Raw genomic sequence first — 18027 nt, 5'->3', positions numbered from 1 at the left:
CGGGTTTGGTCACGTCGAGTCACATATAAGCCGCACCGTTATATAAGCCGCAGGGTCGAAAAATGGGGGAAAAAGCCGCGGCTTATAGTCCGAAAAGTACGGGTACTATCTTTTAGCCCTGTGTGAAGTGAGACAGTGAAACATATCCCTCCTTCCCTTGCCCACTCAGAAAAACACATCACTCACTAGTGACTGGAGCCCCTGTGTGGTTCTGGTCAGCACTGGTACCATTGGAGCCAAGTAGCAACTCACTCAGTCTGTCCACTGGTAGGTAGGTAGGTAGGTAGGTAGGGAGAGGGGGAGAGAGAGGGAGAGAGAGAGAGAGAGAGAGAGAGAGAGAGAGAGAGAGAGAGAGAGAGAGAGAGAGAGAGAGAGAGAGAGCATACATATATGGTTAATATTTGCCATTTACCTCCGCTAGATCACATTTATCAATAAAAGTGCTATTTGTTTTTTGTGATGTCTGTAAAAAAAGAATCCATTATAATCTAGACATGAATGGAATAAATCATGTTTATCTTGAGAAATATAAATGAAACAAGGTGGAGGTAGACAGTGAAGGAACACAGTGAACCTTTTTGTAAAATCTTTTACCACATTTACTTGTTTTCACCTACAATATACACTCTTTTGGAAATACATATAAATGTGTAGTGGGGCTGCACAGTGTGCACTCAATAAAAATTTGTTCTTTTACATGTTCTTCACAGAAAATAAGCCAAGACCAATGAGTCTCAGGTAAAAGAAAATATTCATTGTATGATTTCTCTGTTAGGAAACATTGAAAACGGGTCCCACAGACCTGAACACCACACAAGGGTTAACAACATTTGGAATGACTTATACCTTGCTATACCTGCAAACACAGTCATGAGCCGTCTAAAAGAAAGCAAGGTGGTACCTTCAGAGATGGCGTCGGTGAGCAGGTGCTCGGCCTGCGGTGAGTGCGGCGTGTCGGCTCTGAACAGGTTCCTGGAGTTGGTTGGATGCTTGGCGTCTCCGGCCCGGCTGCTGCCGCCCGTCACCTCGGCGAGGTCAGAGAACAGGGTGACTCTCTCCTGGAGCAGCTCCAGCACCTCGCTGTCCTTCTGCTGGATGTCCGCTGGAACACAACTTAGACTGTGGGTATAAGCGTTGCCATTGCCCGACTATTTCAGTCGGAATTCTCGTCCCCTTCCGCTACTGTATCTGCGACACTAAAGGGTACCGTTGGCTTAGCACTGCCCAGAATGATTGTGATTGGTTTAAAGAAATAGAAACAAGCCAGAGCATTTCCCCCCCTACAGTGGAATGATAATGGGTTCAGCCAGACCTCTCTCCAGAGCTGGCACAGCGCTAACATAGTGTGGAGAGAGGTATGGTTAAACAAGACTACTAGCTTCGTCCTCAATCCAACCCTAACCACTAACCCTAAACCCTATGGCCGTCCTCAATCCAACCCTAAGTGTCCTCAATTCAACCCTACTAACCCTATGAGCATCCTCAATCCAACCCTACTAACCCTAACCCTACAAGCATCCTCAATCCAACCCCAATAACCATACAAGCATCCTCAATCCAACCCTAATAACCCTAAGTGTCCTCAATCCAACCCTACTAAACTACGGGCATCCTCAATACAACGCTACGGGCATCCTCAATCCAACCCTACTAACCATAACCATCCTCAATCCAACCCTACTAACCCTAACCCTACGGGCATTCTCAATCCAACCCTACTAACCCTAACCCTACAAGCATCCTCAATCCAACCCTACTAACCATAACCATCCTCAATCCAACCCTACTAACCCTAACCCTACAGGCATTCTCAATCCAACCCTACTAACCATAACCATCCTCAATCCAACCCTACTAACCCTAACCCTACAGGCATTCTCAATCCAACCCTACTAACCATAACCATCCTCAATCCAACCCTACTAACACTAACCATCCTCAATCCAAGCCTACTAACCCTACAGGCATTCTCAATCCACATTCTAAATGAACATGGAAGAGGGGAGAAGATGGTGGTGCTGGTACCTCGGAGTCTGCGGATCAAGGCCTTATCCTCCGTCTCAATCAGCGGGAAGTCCTCCCTGGACGGACAACTGGAGACAGAGAGAGACAGGAATAAAAGTTGTGTGTGTAAGAGAGAGAACAAGAAAAATAAACCTAAGAGACCTCTGGAACTTAGATCTCAGCACCATAACTGTATTATATTCTTAATGCTACTTTAATGTTTATTGAGAGAGAGAGAGAGAAAGAGAAAGAGAAAGAGAAAGAGAAAGAGAAAGAGAAAGAGAGAGAGAGAGAGAGAGAGAGAGAGAGAGAGAGAGAGAGAGAGAGAGAGAGAGAGAGAGAGAGAGAGAGAGAAAGAGATGCAGTAAATATTGCACCTGACTAGTAATACCACAAGGTGGTGGTCTTGGGACGCTTCAAGACAGATGCAGGAAATCAGTTTTTCTAAAGCAGTGTGTTGATGTACATACAGTACATGCTAGTTTTATACTATTATTATATTAGTATAGTGATATACATACAATCTGTGTGCAGAAGGTTAGTCTAGTGAAAATTGGGAATACAAACTACTGTAATGACCTGAATATAAGACCCCATTTGCAACTCTATTTTGGAAAAAGATTGTTTTGAAGATCAAATATTGTTTTTATAAGCGGACCAGAATGTATCAGTAATAGTAACACATTGAATAAAACAACATAGGTATATATTTACATCATAAATATTTTTAAATTAATGAGTTCTTAACGTGCCCCTGGGCGGAACGCACAAAGTCATGGCAATTTGCGAGCATCTAGAGGCTTGGGCCTGCATTTTTCATATAAATTACCATTCGAAAGATCTATTTGTTGTCATTCGAACTCCACCTTACTCGACCGAATCCGTGCCTCGGTTCTTGAGTTACATGACGATATGTCAGGAGTCCCGATGCTCCAGAACTGCCAATCATCCACTGATGGCGGAAATGATTGGTCAGCATTGTAGCCAATGAGAGTACCTTTCCAATGATACCCCACGTGCCAGGGTGCGAATATGGGATCTACTGTAGGTGAAAGTTGACGAGCGAAAACCAGAAGTGAATCACACTTAAGAATGAATGGCCGTGGATGAGGAAATGGATTTTCAAGAGCTTTTTTTTTGTCACACAGTTTACCCGGATCTCTCTCAAATACCCATTTCTGAATGGATTTGTATAGAATTTGGACCTGTACTACATAAGACTTCAGGCTATGGATCCGCTGTGTTTTCCAGCTTATGCCTATTTTTTTTATATTGAAACCACTACAGAAATTCTTTAGTATACAAGTTCAAGTTCAACTCTGTTACTCCATTTCATTAGCACTGAAAGTGATTTCCCTTTTTTGCATTAGTAACTTCAGAATGTTATCTTTCAAAAGAGACCAGGCTCATGCATGTGCTATAAGTATAAAGTATAAAGCTAAGCTTTGCAAAAGAAGTATGCAGTCCTCAAGTTCAAGTAAAAATAATTGCTACTTTTCTGCCCGCCTGTTAAGAGGTTAAATATATATACTGGATACACCCCTCCTTGGTTAGCCAAGTGTGTCCATCTCCTCTGTGCCTCACCTGAGCACCGTCTGGTGGATCAGCTTCATCCAGTTCTTCCGGTCTTCTTTGGAGGCGGCGTGAAGCTCATACATCTCCGGCGGCGTGGAGTTACTGATGAGGAACATGCCTCTCTCCTGGTTGGCTATGTCCCTCACGATCAGCTTGTTGAGGGACACCACCGAGGGCTTCTCCTGGGAGACGAGAGCAGAGGAGATGGTGAGAGCAATGGACAAGACCACCTTCTATTACCATGCAGGGATGTAGTGGAGGATAAACCCACATAAACTCAGTTTAAACACCTTACATTACCATTGAGGGGTGTACCTAAACTCAGGCTACATTCATTCAACGGGCATTTACATTTTTCTTTTTTTATATCATTCAAAATGTATTTGGTAGTACAACATGTTAGAAAAAAGTACTACTTCAAAGCCTTGCAGGGAGAGTGTCATCAAGGGAATCTCTCCAGGCAATTCAAACTTAAAATACATATTTAATAATAGGCGGAGCACTGTTTTCAGGAAGATGAAGAGCTTATAACGTAGGACAGGTATATCTAATACTTATCTTATATCTCATTGTGCATACTATTTAATGAGGCACTATGTTATTCTGGGAGGGACATTTGGAGAAGTGAAAAAAGGTACTTTCATAACTGAATAAACAAACTGTCCTCAGAGGAAAGCAGAAGAACGTTTGAAGATAGAAATCTATAGGAAAAGTTACCGTTTCACTGTTGTTAGTTTACAAAACACTACTACTATTCAAATACGCATTGTCTAGGCTCACGTTTGGTTCATGGTTCCTCAAAATGATTAGGTAGAGGCTCTGCAAATGTAAACACAATTCTCTCAAACTGCATGGTGCAGCTTTAAAAGGTAGAATCTGTAATGCCGGAAAAACAGAGAACTGTAGGCACAAAAGAGCCCCGCTTGGTACTGCACTTTGTTTTGGTCTGATGTGTGGGTTGGAGTTTAGTAACTTATTATAGTGTGAGTTTCTCCAGACCTCTCTTGACAGAGCCTGAGGTGTGGTCAGAAATAACAACCTGTCCCCTTATACCCACTCAACTCCAACCCACAGATCAGACCAAAACAAACACGTAAACAATGTGCAATACTAAGCAGGGCTCTTTTGCCTCGAGGTCGCTGTTTTTGACGACATTACAGATTGTACCTTTAACAAACTGAATGAGGACGAGAAGAGGAAGAAGAGAGAGAGAGGGAGGGAGGTGGAGAGAGTGAGAGCGAGGAGGAGGAGGTGGAGAGAAGACCAACCAGGCAGACAAAGAAATACTTCTGGTCCTTCTCCTGTAGGAACACCAGCACGTCTGTCATCAGCAGCACCAGCACGTCTATACACACACACACACACACACACACACACACACACACACACACACACACACACACACACACACACACACACACACACACACACACACACACACACACACACACACACACACACACACACACACACACACACACACACACACACACACACACACACACACACACACACACACACACACACACACACACACACACACACACACACACACACACAATTATATCATTACAGTTACATCCTTCACACTGATCAGAATCCTTAAAGAGGAAACACAAGACATAAAAGAGATCATTCAAAATGTATTAGAATAATGTCACATTTGCCAAAACTAGTTTTACAAATGAATAGGTTGATTTTGAAGTAGCATTATTTGCAGCTATTGGTCTTGGGGGCTGCCATGTTTGTGTTGTCATGGATACACGGTGTCACTGGCAGTTGGGCACTTCCTTACTTATCTAACCAGTGACTGACTCACATATTTTACCAAATGGAACGTTTTAATGTATCACTTACACTTTCACAACAATTGCATTTCTAGTGTCAGTATGTCATCTTTATCTGACAGTAATAAAACAACCCCTTATCACAGACATCAGCACAGATAGGGCATACAGACCCCCCTTTTTTTTTACACACACATCCGCGACCCACTCAAAATGGCCCCGCGACCCACTTTTGGGTCGGGACCCACCAGTTGAGAAACACTGCACTAGAGGATTCTTCAGTATCTGGTCTCACTAGACTAGAGGATTCTTCTGTATCTGGTCTCACTAGACTAGAGGATTCTTCAGTAGCTGGTCTCACTAGACTAGAGGATTCTTCTGTATCTGGTCTCACTAGAGGATTCTTCAGTAGCTGGTCTCACTAGACTAGAGGATTCTTCTGTATCTGGTCTCACTAGACTAGAGGATTCTTCAGTAGCTGGTCTGACTAGACTAGAGGATTCTTCAGTATCTGGTCTCACTAGACTAGAGGATTCTTCTGTATCTGGTCTCACTAGACTAGAGGATTCTTCTGTATCTGGTCTCACTAGACTAGAGGATTCTTCAGTATCTGGTCTCACTAGACTAGAGGATTCTTCAGTAGCTGGTCTCACTAGACTAGAGGATTCTTCAATAGCTGGTCTCACTAGACTAGAGGATTCTTCAGTATCTGGTCTCACTAGACTAGAGGATTCTTCAGTAGCTGGTCTCACTAGACTAGAGGATTCTTCAGTAGCTGGTCTCACTAGACTAGAGGATTCTTCAGTAGCTGGTCTCACTAGACTAGAGGATTCTTCAGTAGCTGGTCTCACTAGACTAGAGGATTCTTCAGTATCTGGTCTCACTAGACTAGAGGATTCTTCAGTATCTGGTCTCACTAGACTAGAAGATTCTTCAGTATCTGGTCTCACTAGACTAGAAGATTCTTCAGTATCTGGTCTCACTAGACTAGAAGATTCTTCAGTATCTGGTCTCACTAGAGGATTCTTCAGTATCTGGTCTGACTAGAGGATTGTACAGTATCTGGTCTCACTAGAGGATTGTACAGTATCTGGTCTCACTATAGAATTCTTCAGTATCTGGTCTCACTAGAGGATTCTTCAGTATCTGGTCTCACTAGAGGATTCTTCAGTATCTGGTCTCACTAGAGGATTGTACAGTATCTGGTCTCACTAGAGGATTGTACAGTATCTGGTCTCACTAGAGGATTTTCAGTATCTGGTCTCACTAGATAATTGTTTCATTCTACTACTACAACACCACCTCCACCACCTGGCCCTCCTCCTGTACCTTTTAGCCTGGAGCCCTGGGTCTTCCAGAGCAGGGTGCCCTCATGCAACAGCCTCCTGCGAAGCAGCTCCCCTCCTCGGAACAGGCCTCCTCCCCTGATCTCGGCCTGGGCACGGGGGTCCATCTTGGCCCGGATCTCCTGGAGTCTCTGTGTGCGCTCCAGCTCCAACACCTGCTGGTCCACTGAGCTGAGCATCTCCTTCAGGAGGGACAGAGCTGTGGACAAAGACTGGGCCTCCTCTTCACTGCCTAGTGGGGGCAGGAGCAGGTTATTATTCTATTGTTCATTCCTTTTTACATTTATTTTGTTTCGAATTTGTGCTATCGTCTTGGTATTTGGGGGCCAAGCAGCGAAGCTGCGTAAAGGTGCTCCCATGGTCGAGCGGACTGTACCCGGACTGGACTCTGCGGAGGTCCGCTGGACTCTTTGAGCTTTCATAGTCGAGCGTACCTCAGCGGACCTCCGCGGACCAATTTCCTACATGTCTCGCGCCAGTTTACACAATTTTTCCCACGCTGTTCAACTTCTGTCATGTCGTCGTCATCCGATGTCAATAATGAGTATCTTATCTCCGTTTCCAATATTTCGATAATAAAACGGGGCAGTTTTACACACTTGAATAACAGGTATATAGGCAGCAAGGTACAGTATAGGCCTGCTCAATATGAGATGGACAGCGCGTGGTGCTGAAATGACAAACACGCATTGCATGAAATAAAAACAGCAGTTTTATTTCGAAATATTAGAAACGAAGATAACATAGACTCTATGTTATCTCCGTTTCCAATATTTCGATAATAAAACTGGCAGTTTTACACACTTCATTTAGAAAAGCCATTCTCTTTTGCGAGTGGAAAAGCGAGTGGTCAGAGTAAAATGCAGATCAGCGTCACATTAAATGCAAGTCGATGTCAACCAAAACGCCGAGCAGCATTTTGTGTGACACCAAGTCAGCGGCGCGGACGTCCGCGCATTAGAAAATAGGAGCTTCGCACTTGGAGTCCGCTTTGGGTACGCTTTCAGTATGCGAGAGTCCGCTCCGTGTACGGTGCGGTCGACTATGGGAGCACCTTAAGCCACCTTGAGTGATTGTACTGTTTCTTATTATTATTATTATTATTATTATTCTGCCATTGGAGTCTATGGCAGCCCATAGAACCGTATGGGAGAAAGTTATGAAAATTGGCAGACGGATTTTGGACAGTCCACTGACCCCTGTCACCAAGTACCATGTCCCCAGCTCTAACACTCTAGCGCCACCAACGTGTAAAAGTTGGAGGTGCATTTATGCACACAACTTCTGAAGCGTGAGTCAGATTTTCAAAAACAAGGTACCGTTGGAATCCTTGGCTCAAGTTGAGTTCAACGCACCCTATGATCATTTGCCGCCATATTGGATTGCCGCCATTTAGTATTTTGTGAAAAACACTTAAAATGCTACTTGTAACTGAGGGGTACAATTCCCTGACTGTATTGTTAAGTATGGTATTATTAAACCACTACCTCTTGTACTTTAACTTCTGGCCATCCAGTACATGATATAAATATGATGAACACTTTCCCACCTGATGAAACGAAGTCCACACAAATGTACAAATCGAATATTTAATATAGCAAAAGGTATATACAACGTTCACTTGTTTACACTTATGATTTGAAATGCACTTGTATGGCAAATGAGTATTCGTAGGTAAATCAACATTGAATGTCCAATCTCTGGTTACGCAGGGAGTAAGTATACAACCCGGTTCTTTAGGAAACTATAGTGATGGTACTTAAATGATTATAGCTGGATACACTAAGGGGGGGGGGGGGTCCCGCTGGTTGTAAGACAGTAGGAGGGGGGGGGGGTTAGAGAAGCCGCTGGCGGTATCCCATCTGGCCGACGATTTCTTGGGAGAATTCAAAGTCTTGAACACGCTCGCCGTCGTCCGGGTAGAGTAATCCAATGTACAGGTCCAGTCGCCCTGGCCCGGAGCTCCTCGGATGCAAGCACCACTAGTGGTCTGCCCAGCCTGGTTAAGACTCCAGATAACGTCAGGAACGATGGGGGTACTGATAACTTTATAACTCTAACCGAACGATGCACCATACATAAATAGACTATTATTAGCTTAATAGAATACGTCCAACTCGACGGTATAGTGCCAAACTATGACAATTCAACTATTAATCCACACGATATCTCAATGCCTATTCTGAGGCCAAGTAGGCCTTACTGCACCACACGTGCGTCGTGGGTGAGGCTTCGCGTCTGTTACTCGGTTGGAGGGTAAAGAACTAATGGACTAAAAGAAAGTTCTACTTTACTTGCGCCATATATATATGCGCTGTGAACAAATAGTACCATTCGTATTTCGCCAGACGTATTCCTACGCGGAACCGGGCTTGCTACGACATGTTGGGCGGCACGATTGAACTTGAACATAGGGGTATGGCTGCTGGCGCCAGGTTCTCGTCCAATGGTAGAATGAAACTATTATGGGCTGTTTAGTAGACTAAAGGGATATTCAGTGCATATTGTACAAGGAATATACAGGGGATATCAAACGATATACAAATACTATTTAAATATATATATATAAATAAATATATATATTCGGTTTAATCTGATCCTTCACAACAGCCGCCCCCTAATTAGTCCCACCTAATTAGCTAAGCAGAGACAGATTAACCGCACTGTCTACCACTCAAGGTCCGCTGTAAGGGTCAGTCAACTCACAAAGTCATGGGGTCATGGTCATCATCGATAGTATCTGGGAGTCGGGGCAGTTCTATTAGCCTCGCCACGGGTCGTGTGTAAGTTCGCCCTTGGACGAGTACCTCAGCTGCTCGGACCTTGCCATCGGCACCGGTGATCACTTTGCTTACGCGGCCAGCCGGCCACATAGCTCTGGGTAGTGACTGGTCGATAATCATGACGACTGTTCCTTCTGTCAAATTGTCTCTCTCCTTTACCCACTTCTGGCGGGTCTGTAGAGACGGTAGGTAGTGGAGTAGGAAGCTGCTCCAAAACTTGTCAGCTAGTACTTGACTGTACCTCCACATTCTTCGGCCGTTCGCTTCTTCAGGCCTGTACATTGTCTGGGGTAGCGCGGGGTCCAGCCGCCCCATTAAGAGTGTGTTGGGGGTGACTGGGTCGACATCTGCTACATCACTGGAGACGTAACCGAGGGGCTTTGAGTTCAATACTCCCTCGATCTCCGTGAGGACTGTCATTAGGACTTCTTCCGCCACAGTCTGGGCCCCAAGCACGGCGTACAGGGCTGTCTTTATAGAACGTACTTCTCGTTCCCAGGTTCCACCGAAGTGGGGTGCGTTCGGGGGATTAAACTGGAAGTCAATCTGGGATGGAGCGAGGTGGGTCTTAAGTTCTGGGCCCATAGCTTGGAAGCTCTCTCTCAGCTCTCTTTCTCCGCCTTTGAAGTTTGTCCCGTGATCAGACAACAATGTAGACGGTTTTCCTTTCCGTGATGTGAATCTTCGGAAGGCCATAAGGAATGAGTCTGTGCTCATGGTCGGAAGGAGCTCGATATGTATCGCTCTGGTGGTCATGCATTTGAATACAATACCCCACCGCTTCTCGGTTCCTCTTCCTCTCTTTATATACAACGGGCCAAAACAGTCCATGCCTGTGGAGTGGAATGGCTTGTCGCCGAGTCGGAGGCGACAGGGAGGTATGTCAGCCATCCGTGGTATGCTGGGCTGCGCGCGCCACTTTCGGCAGTCTAGACAGGTTCGCTGGAAGCGTCGCACCGCTTCTCTTCCTTGAAGTATCCAATAGCGACGTCTGATCTCCGCGAAGACTCTCTCTGCTCCTGCGTGGTGTACATCCTCGTCGTATTTCTTTATGATCAGCTCTGTGACCTTGTGTCGGCTGTTCAAGACTATCGGGTACTTAATGTCATCCGGTAGATCGGGGGCTCTCCGCAGGCGACCACCCACTCTGATGAGATTATGGGCGTCACTCTCGGGTGCCAGGTGGAGCAGTCTGCTGTCTGATGGGACGGGCTTTCCTCCCTGTAGACAGTCTAGCTCATCGGGGAACGAGTCTCTCTGGGCTCGTTGTAGTAGAAGAAGTTCTGCTTCTTCGTAGTCAGCTGCTGACATGTCAGTGGTGGACTGAATCTCTGGGTGGTGCCACAGGAATGTTCTCTGCTGCGCACTCTCTAGGGTAATGCAGTCATCTATGTTGGGGTCTGTGGAGGCGACTGTGCTCAGTCCACAGAACATAGGTTTCTTGTTCTCAGCCTCCTCGTTACTTGCTTCCCGTGGGGTGGGCGTAGGCCACTCTTCTTCGGGGAGCTTGAGGAATTCTGGTCCGTCACTGTAGATGTTGCGACGGGTGAGGTCATCCAGAGACATTCCCCGGGTGATGACGTCAGCTGGGTTGTGTTTGGTGTCCACATACCGCCAGCTCGCTGCTTCTGTTAACTCTTGAATCTCGGTGACTCTGACTCCCACGAAGACTTTGTATCTGCATGAATCAGACTTGATCCATGTGAGTACTGTCGTGGAATCTGACCACAAGATTGTTCTGTGCACCGGAATGGTGAGTTCACGTTGGATTAACGTGGCTAGATGCGCTCCTGCTAGGGCTGCGCAGAGCTCTAGACGCGGGATAGATTGTTGCTTACGTGGGGCTATTCTTGAGCGGGCCAGGATGAAAGCAGTGTGTATCTTTCCTCCCTTCTCTTGGGCACGCAAGTAGGCCACCGATCCATAGGCTACTTCGGAGGCGTCGCTGAAGACGTGTAGATCAATCTTGCATGTCTCTGGCCTCACTGTGGATGGGAAGTAGCTGCGGCGTATATTGACGCCTGGGAGTGAGCGGAGTTCCGTCTCCCACTCTCTCCATGTTGAGGCAAGGTGTGCGGGTATGGGGTCGTCCCAGCCCTGGTCCTTGTCCCATAGTGCTCGTACAATCATCTTTGCCCTGGTGGTGTAAGGTAGAATACATCCCAACGGGTCATATTGTCTGGCGAGTGTTCTGTACACACTCCGTCTGGTGGTCGGTGTCGCCGTCGACCTTCCCTGCTCTGTCAGGGGTTTGTGTCTATAGTGGAGCGAGTCTGTCTTGAAGCGCCAGACTAGTCCTAGTGTCATTTCTTGGGCTTCTCCTGGGATGGTCGCCATCCAGGTCTCGCTGCTGGCAGCCTTGTCCGCGGGGGAGAGGCTGCGCAATACGTGCGGGTCACTGCTGGCCCACTGCCTGAGATCAAAGCCGCCTTTGATCAGGGAGGCGCGTAGCTTGATTAGGAGAGCCTCGGCTTCTTCTTGAGTCGAAACGCTTTGTAAACAGTTGTCCACGTAGAAACTGTTCTTCACACTGTGTCGGACCTCTTCATCTGCTGTTGGGTCCTCTGCGACGTGTTTCTGTAGTGCAAATGTAGCACAGCACGGGCTGCATGTGGTTCCGAAGGAGAGTACTTCCCACTGGTAGATGGCTGGGTTCTCATCTCCGATCCTCTCTCTCCATAGGAACCGCAGCAGGGGCTTGTCCTCCTCCACTAGTCTCACCTGCAGGAACATCCCTTTGATATCCCCGCTGATAGCCACCTTGTCCTGGCGGAAGCGCAGTAGCACGCCTAGTAGGGAGGGGCCGAGTGTGGGGCCGGGCAAGAGCTCTTTATTCAGATTTTGGGATCCGATCTGGTAGCTGCAGTTAAACACAATGCGATCCTTGCCGTTGTGATGGACCTTGTGATGCGGCACGTACCATGATTCGGTCGTCTGATCGGCCTCTTTAATGTCAATCTTTGTTACGTGTCCCGCTGTGATTAGCTTCTCAATCTCAGCGCGGTACACACGCTCTTGAGCGGGGTCTTTGGCTAGGCGCCGCTCTGTGTTCAATAGATAGCGCTCCGTGGCGTCTTTCTTTGCGTGAAAGGTGGGCATTCCCTCTCGCCTCAGGAGTGGAGTTGCGTATCTCATCACTCCGCCGACTGTGACTCTCTTTGTCCCCTGCTCGAGTAGGTTGATGGCGTAAATGTCTTCTTTAGAACGAATATCTTTCTTTTCGTTCTTAAAGGGCATTGTCTCTAGTGTCCATAGCCTCTCGACATGTTGCAGGAGAGTGGTGTCTTCTTCTGTCGTTCTGGAGTGGAGGCAGCTAGTGGCTGCTGTTCGGTTGAGAGATTTAGCGAGGGGGCCTTGTAGGGTCCACCCTAGGCGGGTCTCAACTGCTGCAGGACAGCCTCGGGGTCCTGTATGGACCCGGTCAATCGGGACTATGAGTTCTGCATGGTCGGAGCCTATCAGCAGGGTCGGGGTAGCGCCGTCTATGAGCGGGATAGGTAGTTGTCGCAGGTGCACATATTTATCCATCAACTTGGCGATAGGGTAGGTGTACTGCGATAGTCCTATTTCTTGGCTGGTGAAAGCATTTGTAATCCTATACCGTCGCTCTGGCTGCCCGTTTGCTGCGATAGTGAAGGAGACATTCTCGCCCTTTATCGTCTTTAAATCTCTTCTTATTGTCCGAATCGTCATTTGGTTCTCGCTCCCCCGCAGTCCCAGCTGGGCCGCAGCGGACGCGAGCAGAAGGGTCTTCTCTGACCCGTCATCAAGGACGGCGTAAGTGTCCATGACTTTATCTTGGTAGCTCAATGTCACACGGACTACCTTTAAGAGCACTTGGGCGCCGCTGCTGCTGGCGGGGTCAATGTACATGACACTTGCCTTGGTGCCGCTCGATGGTGCAGGTGAAGGCCGTCTTCTGTTACTGTCGTGTAGTATATCTAGATGGGCTCCGTCGCACCGACTGCACCTTTTCTTTAGGCGGCATTCAGCTGCCATGTGTGGTCGCGCACATCGGTAACAGCGCCTGTTGGACTTTATCCATTGACTCACTTCTTCTGCATTCATCTTTGTGAATAGGTCACATTGTGACAGCCAGTGTTCTTTCTCACAGTAGGGGCATACCATCTTCCACTTCTCTTTTCTCGAGGGGGTACTGTGGCTCTTACTGCTCGGTACTGACTCTGATTGGTGCATGACAGTCACCGATCTTCTTCCATCATTTATTCTCCTGGGTCCCTCTCTGGAGCTTGGCGTGCTCCGCCCGAACGTATCCAGTCGTAAGCTGCTGACTTCTCTCGCCAGGAAGTCGGCTAGATCAAGGAGGGATGGTTCGGGGCCGTTGGGATCCCGGTAGTCTCTCTGCCGCCTAAAACGCTCTTGTCTTGCGGGTGGCAGCTTCTCCAAAATCCTCTCGACGTTAGAGTTGGCGTATAGCTCATGCATGCCCTTTTCCCGTTGCGCTCCCAGCATCCCTACCAGGGACTGCACTTTGATTGACAGGTCGTCTAATGAGCGATTGTCTGTTGCTGGGGGTAGGCGATCAATATGCCTTATCTCTTGGATTACGTAATCCCATATACGTCCATATCTCTGGTCCAGCGCTGCTAGGGCCGCTGTGTATGGTGTCGTAGAGGTGGCATAGGCTAGCGCTATATTGTGCGCTCGCGGTACTTTCAGGTGCTTCAGTAATATTGCATACTTGTGGCGTTCATCAGCGACATCCACCATCATTGTCTCTAAGCACATCCGGAGCTCCGTGTACTGTGCTCGACTCTCATAGGCGAAGTCTGGAAATGACGGCGTGGCAATGTATGACGCCGTGGATGGCTGATACATCGGCGAGCGTTGGGGGAGAGACCTCCTAGGCGAGTCCCCTCTTGCGCCTCTCTGTGGGCTGGTACCGACAGGGTACCATGGCCCGCTGGTCCAGGTGCTATTCCTCGGGGCTGGTCGTGCGTCGTGCTCACCCGTGAATAGAGTCGGGGGTCTGTAGCGCAGCGCCGCGGGGGTATAGCCTGGGCTGTACTGGACCTCCTGGTCCGGTGGAGTACTGTGCTGTCGTCGGGCTTGGTTCTCCTCCTCTCCCTCTTCTTCCTCTATCAGGTCTTCCAGATCCTGTAATCGTTTATTTAGCTTCTCCGCAGTGTATGCCGCTCCTTCCTTGTAGCTGGGTCTCGCTTGGACCGGTCTGGGAAGGGGGTCTGCGGGGGGTATAGGCTTGGTCTGTTGGTCAAGTTCAGGGTCGCTTGCTCGGTTAGGAGACGCTGCCCTTGACTGTTGTCTCGACGAGTTCCTTGAACCCCTGGCGGAGGGAGAGGGTGTTGCCTTGCGGATCAGCTGCTCCATTAGCTGCGCTTGTAACTTGTCGCGCTCGACTTCGCGCTTGGTGAGATCTGCTTCTCTTTGGGCACCGGCAGCGGCGTGCTGGGCGTCGGCCCGGTCTCTTGCCATATTCTCTTCCGTCTGAAGGCGTCTCATCTCCAGGCGTGTGCGCTCTTCTTCGCTCCGTTGCTGTGCTTGGAGTCGGTCGCGTTCGCCCTGAAGTCGATCGCGTTCGGTAGAGGCTGTCAGGCTGACGAGGAACGCCTGTTGTAGCATCCTCTCCGCTTCGCTGGGGGAAGGCGGTTGTGGAGGTGAGCCGCTCCTGTGTGAGCCGCTCCTGGGTGTACTCGTTGGGGAGTCCTGGAGCTCTATTTCCTCGGCGCTCTCCTCCTCTTCTTCCGTGCAGAGTTCTCTCTCTGTAGGGTTGTCTTCCTCCCGGGGCTGGTCGGGGACTACTTCTTCGGTAGTGGCGGGGGGTAAAGGCATGTCAGCTCCCTCCTGGTCCCCACCGTGAGCTCGGTCAGTTACATTAGAACCTACTAGGGCCTCTGTGGTCGGGGAAACCTGGTCGTTAAGGTCAGACATAATTTTACTTTCTACTTTTACCGCGTTTACCGTTTGTCGAAGGCTAGGTAGTTGACTGACAGCGTAATCCTCTAAGTACTGAGGTGTCTGTCGTCTGCGCCGCGGGCGTTCTAGGTTAGGAGGACCGTTTCGTGGAGTGTTCATCATAGGCCATTTCAATATTAATAACACTATATTAATATTACACTAGTTACCCTCCGGCTCGAAGGACCAATTGTAACTGAGGGGTACAATTCCCTGACTGTATTGTTAAGTATGGTATTATTAAACCACTACCTCTTGTACTTTAACTTCTGGCCATCCAGTACATGATATAAATATGATGAACACTTTCCCACCTGATGAAACGAAGTCCACACAAATGTACAAATCGAATATTTAATATAGCTAAAGGTATATACAACGTTCACTTGTTTACACTTATGATTTGAAATGCACTTGTATGGCAAATGAGTATTCGTAGGTAAATCAACATTGAATGTCCAATCTCTGGTTACGCAGGGAGTAAGTATACAACCCGGTTCTTTAGGAAACTATAGCGATGGTACTTAAATGATTATAGCTGGATACACTAAGGGGGGGGGGGGGGTCCCGCTGGTTGTAAGACAGTAGGAGGGGGGGGGTTAGAGAAGCCGCTGGCGGTATCCCATCTGGCCGACGATTTCTTGGGAGAATTCAAAGTCTTGAACACGGTGCCCACAGAACCTCGGTCCGCAGATGAATACAGCTGGACCCTCTGGTGGACGGTAGCTGCCGGTCCACAACGGAGAGACGTGAGGCGACCTCACTGGTGTAGAGCGCCGTCTCACCTGGAGTCCTCTCCGGGGGGTAGTTCCAACACTCCGCAGTGTTGGCCGTTATCCATGGAATAATCAAAGCACCCAAAGCGTAATCCAAGCCGTGGAAGGCTCGCCGTCGTCCGGGTAGAGTAATCCAATGTACAGGTCCAGTCGCCCTGGCCCGGAGCTCCTCGGATGCAAGCACCACTAGTGGTCTGCCCAGCCTGGTTAAGACTCCAGATAACGTCAGGAACGATGGGGGTACTGATAACTTTATAACTCTAACCGAACGATGCACCATACATAAATAGACTATTATTAGCTTAATAGAATACGTCCAACTCGACGGTATAGTGCCAAACTATGACAATTCAACTATTAATCCACACGATATCTCAATGCCTATTCTGAGGCCAAGTAGGCCTTACTGCACCACACGTGCGTCGTGGGTGAGGCTTCGCGTCTGTTACTCGGTTGGAGGGTAAAGAACTAATGGACTAAAAGAAAGTTCTACTTTACTTGCGCCATATATATATGCGCTGTGAACAAATAGTACCATTCGTATTTCGCCAGACGTATTCCTACGCGGAACCGGGCTTGCCACGACATGTTGGGCGGCACGATTGAACTTGAACCTAGGGGTATGGCTGCTGGCGCCAGGTTCTCGTCCAATGGTAGAATGAAACTATTATGGGCTGTTTAGTAGACTAAAGGGATATTCAGTGCATATTGTACAAGGAATATACAGGGGATATCAAACGATATACAAATACTATTTAAATATATATATATAAATAAATATATATATTCGGTTTAATCTGATCCTTCACAACACTACTCCTCCTACATATTTCCCCCAATCTGCACGAAACGTGGTACACATAATCTGTAGACCAATGTCTACACAGGTATAACTTTTGTTTTTGATTTTCCAATGCAATGCATTTTGACAGCCAATTGAATTGTGACAAAGCCGCCAAACAGGAAGTTGAGTCATGTCTCAGAAATGCTTAAATGTATCAAAACCACATTTGGCAGACTGTTTAGGGACCCTCACGTGATCTCTGTCACCAAGTGGCATGTTGACAACTCGTGCAATCTAGCGCCGCCAACGTGTCAAAGTTGGAGTTGCATTTATGCCTGTAACTTTTGAACTGTATGTCAGATTTAAAAAGTTCTTGTAGCAATGGATTCCCTGGCTCATGCAGAGTTCAAACACTTCTTATTTTTGGATTGCAGCATGCAAGGTACACTTTTGGTCTTCTATACAAAATGTCACAGATTTTAGAGTGGGGAGAGCTGCATTTTGGAAAAAAGTCACACATTTTCTGCCATCCCTCTTCCAATTTTCAGTTTATACATATTATATATAAAAACGTTCACATGACACTTTGGTTTAAAAAAAAAAAAAAAAAAAAAAAAGAGGAAGCAAGCAACTGCGAACGTGTAGTTATTCATTACTATTATGCCCCGTGCACAACTTCATCCATTTTTTAAAACAAAGTTCAAGCCAAATTCACCACCCTCAATGACGTAATTTTCCTGTGAAAAACACTTAAAATGCTACTCCTCCTACAGATTTTCACCAATCTGCATGTAACTTGGTACACATAATCTGTATTTATTATTATTATTATTATTTATTATTATTATTAATTATTATTAATTATTTAAAAAATATATATCTAGATTAATCTATGGAGTTAAACATTTTCAACGTTCTGAACTTTCAGCAGTATACAGCAGTTTACTGCTGGATTGTGTATCACATGGAGTGTTTCTCTTTTTATTTGCTGTGCTGTTGTTGAGATGTTTTGTTGTTTGTTTGTCTTTGTTGCTCGTT

The 18027-nt window shown here is 47.2% G+C and overlaps 1 protein-coding gene across 2 annotated transcripts in view; it reads right to left on the bottom strand.

Annotated features, from left to right (window-relative positions):
* LOC311246664 (rho guanine nucleotide exchange factor 2-like) overlaps positions 1-18027 on the bottom strand; it is a 144552-nt gene that overhangs the window by 18428 nt on the left and 108097 nt on the right. For both annotated transcript variants that reach the window (XM_084336838.1, XM_084336839.1), the window contains exons 11-16: positions 6696-6944; positions 4848-4924; positions 3589-3761; positions 2026-2093; positions 902-1102; positions 187-264 (exon numbers count right to left, since the gene is read on the bottom strand). In XM_084336838.1, coding sequence (XP_084192964.1) covers positions 187-264; positions 902-1102; positions 2026-2093; positions 3589-3761; positions 4848-4924; positions 6696-6944 — 846 coding nt within the window. The remainder of the gene's footprint in view (positions 1-186; positions 265-901; positions 1103-2025; positions 2094-3588; positions 3762-4847; positions 4925-6695; positions 6945-18027) is intronic.

This window comes from Notolepis coatsorum, assembly GCF_963971535.1.
Source record: "Notolepis coatsorum genome assembly, chromosome: 19".
Lineage (NCBI taxonomy): Eukaryota > Metazoa > Chordata > Actinopteri > Aulopiformes > Paralepididae > Notolepis > Notolepis coatsorum.
This window is presented reverse-complemented; position numbering and strand designations above follow the sequence as displayed.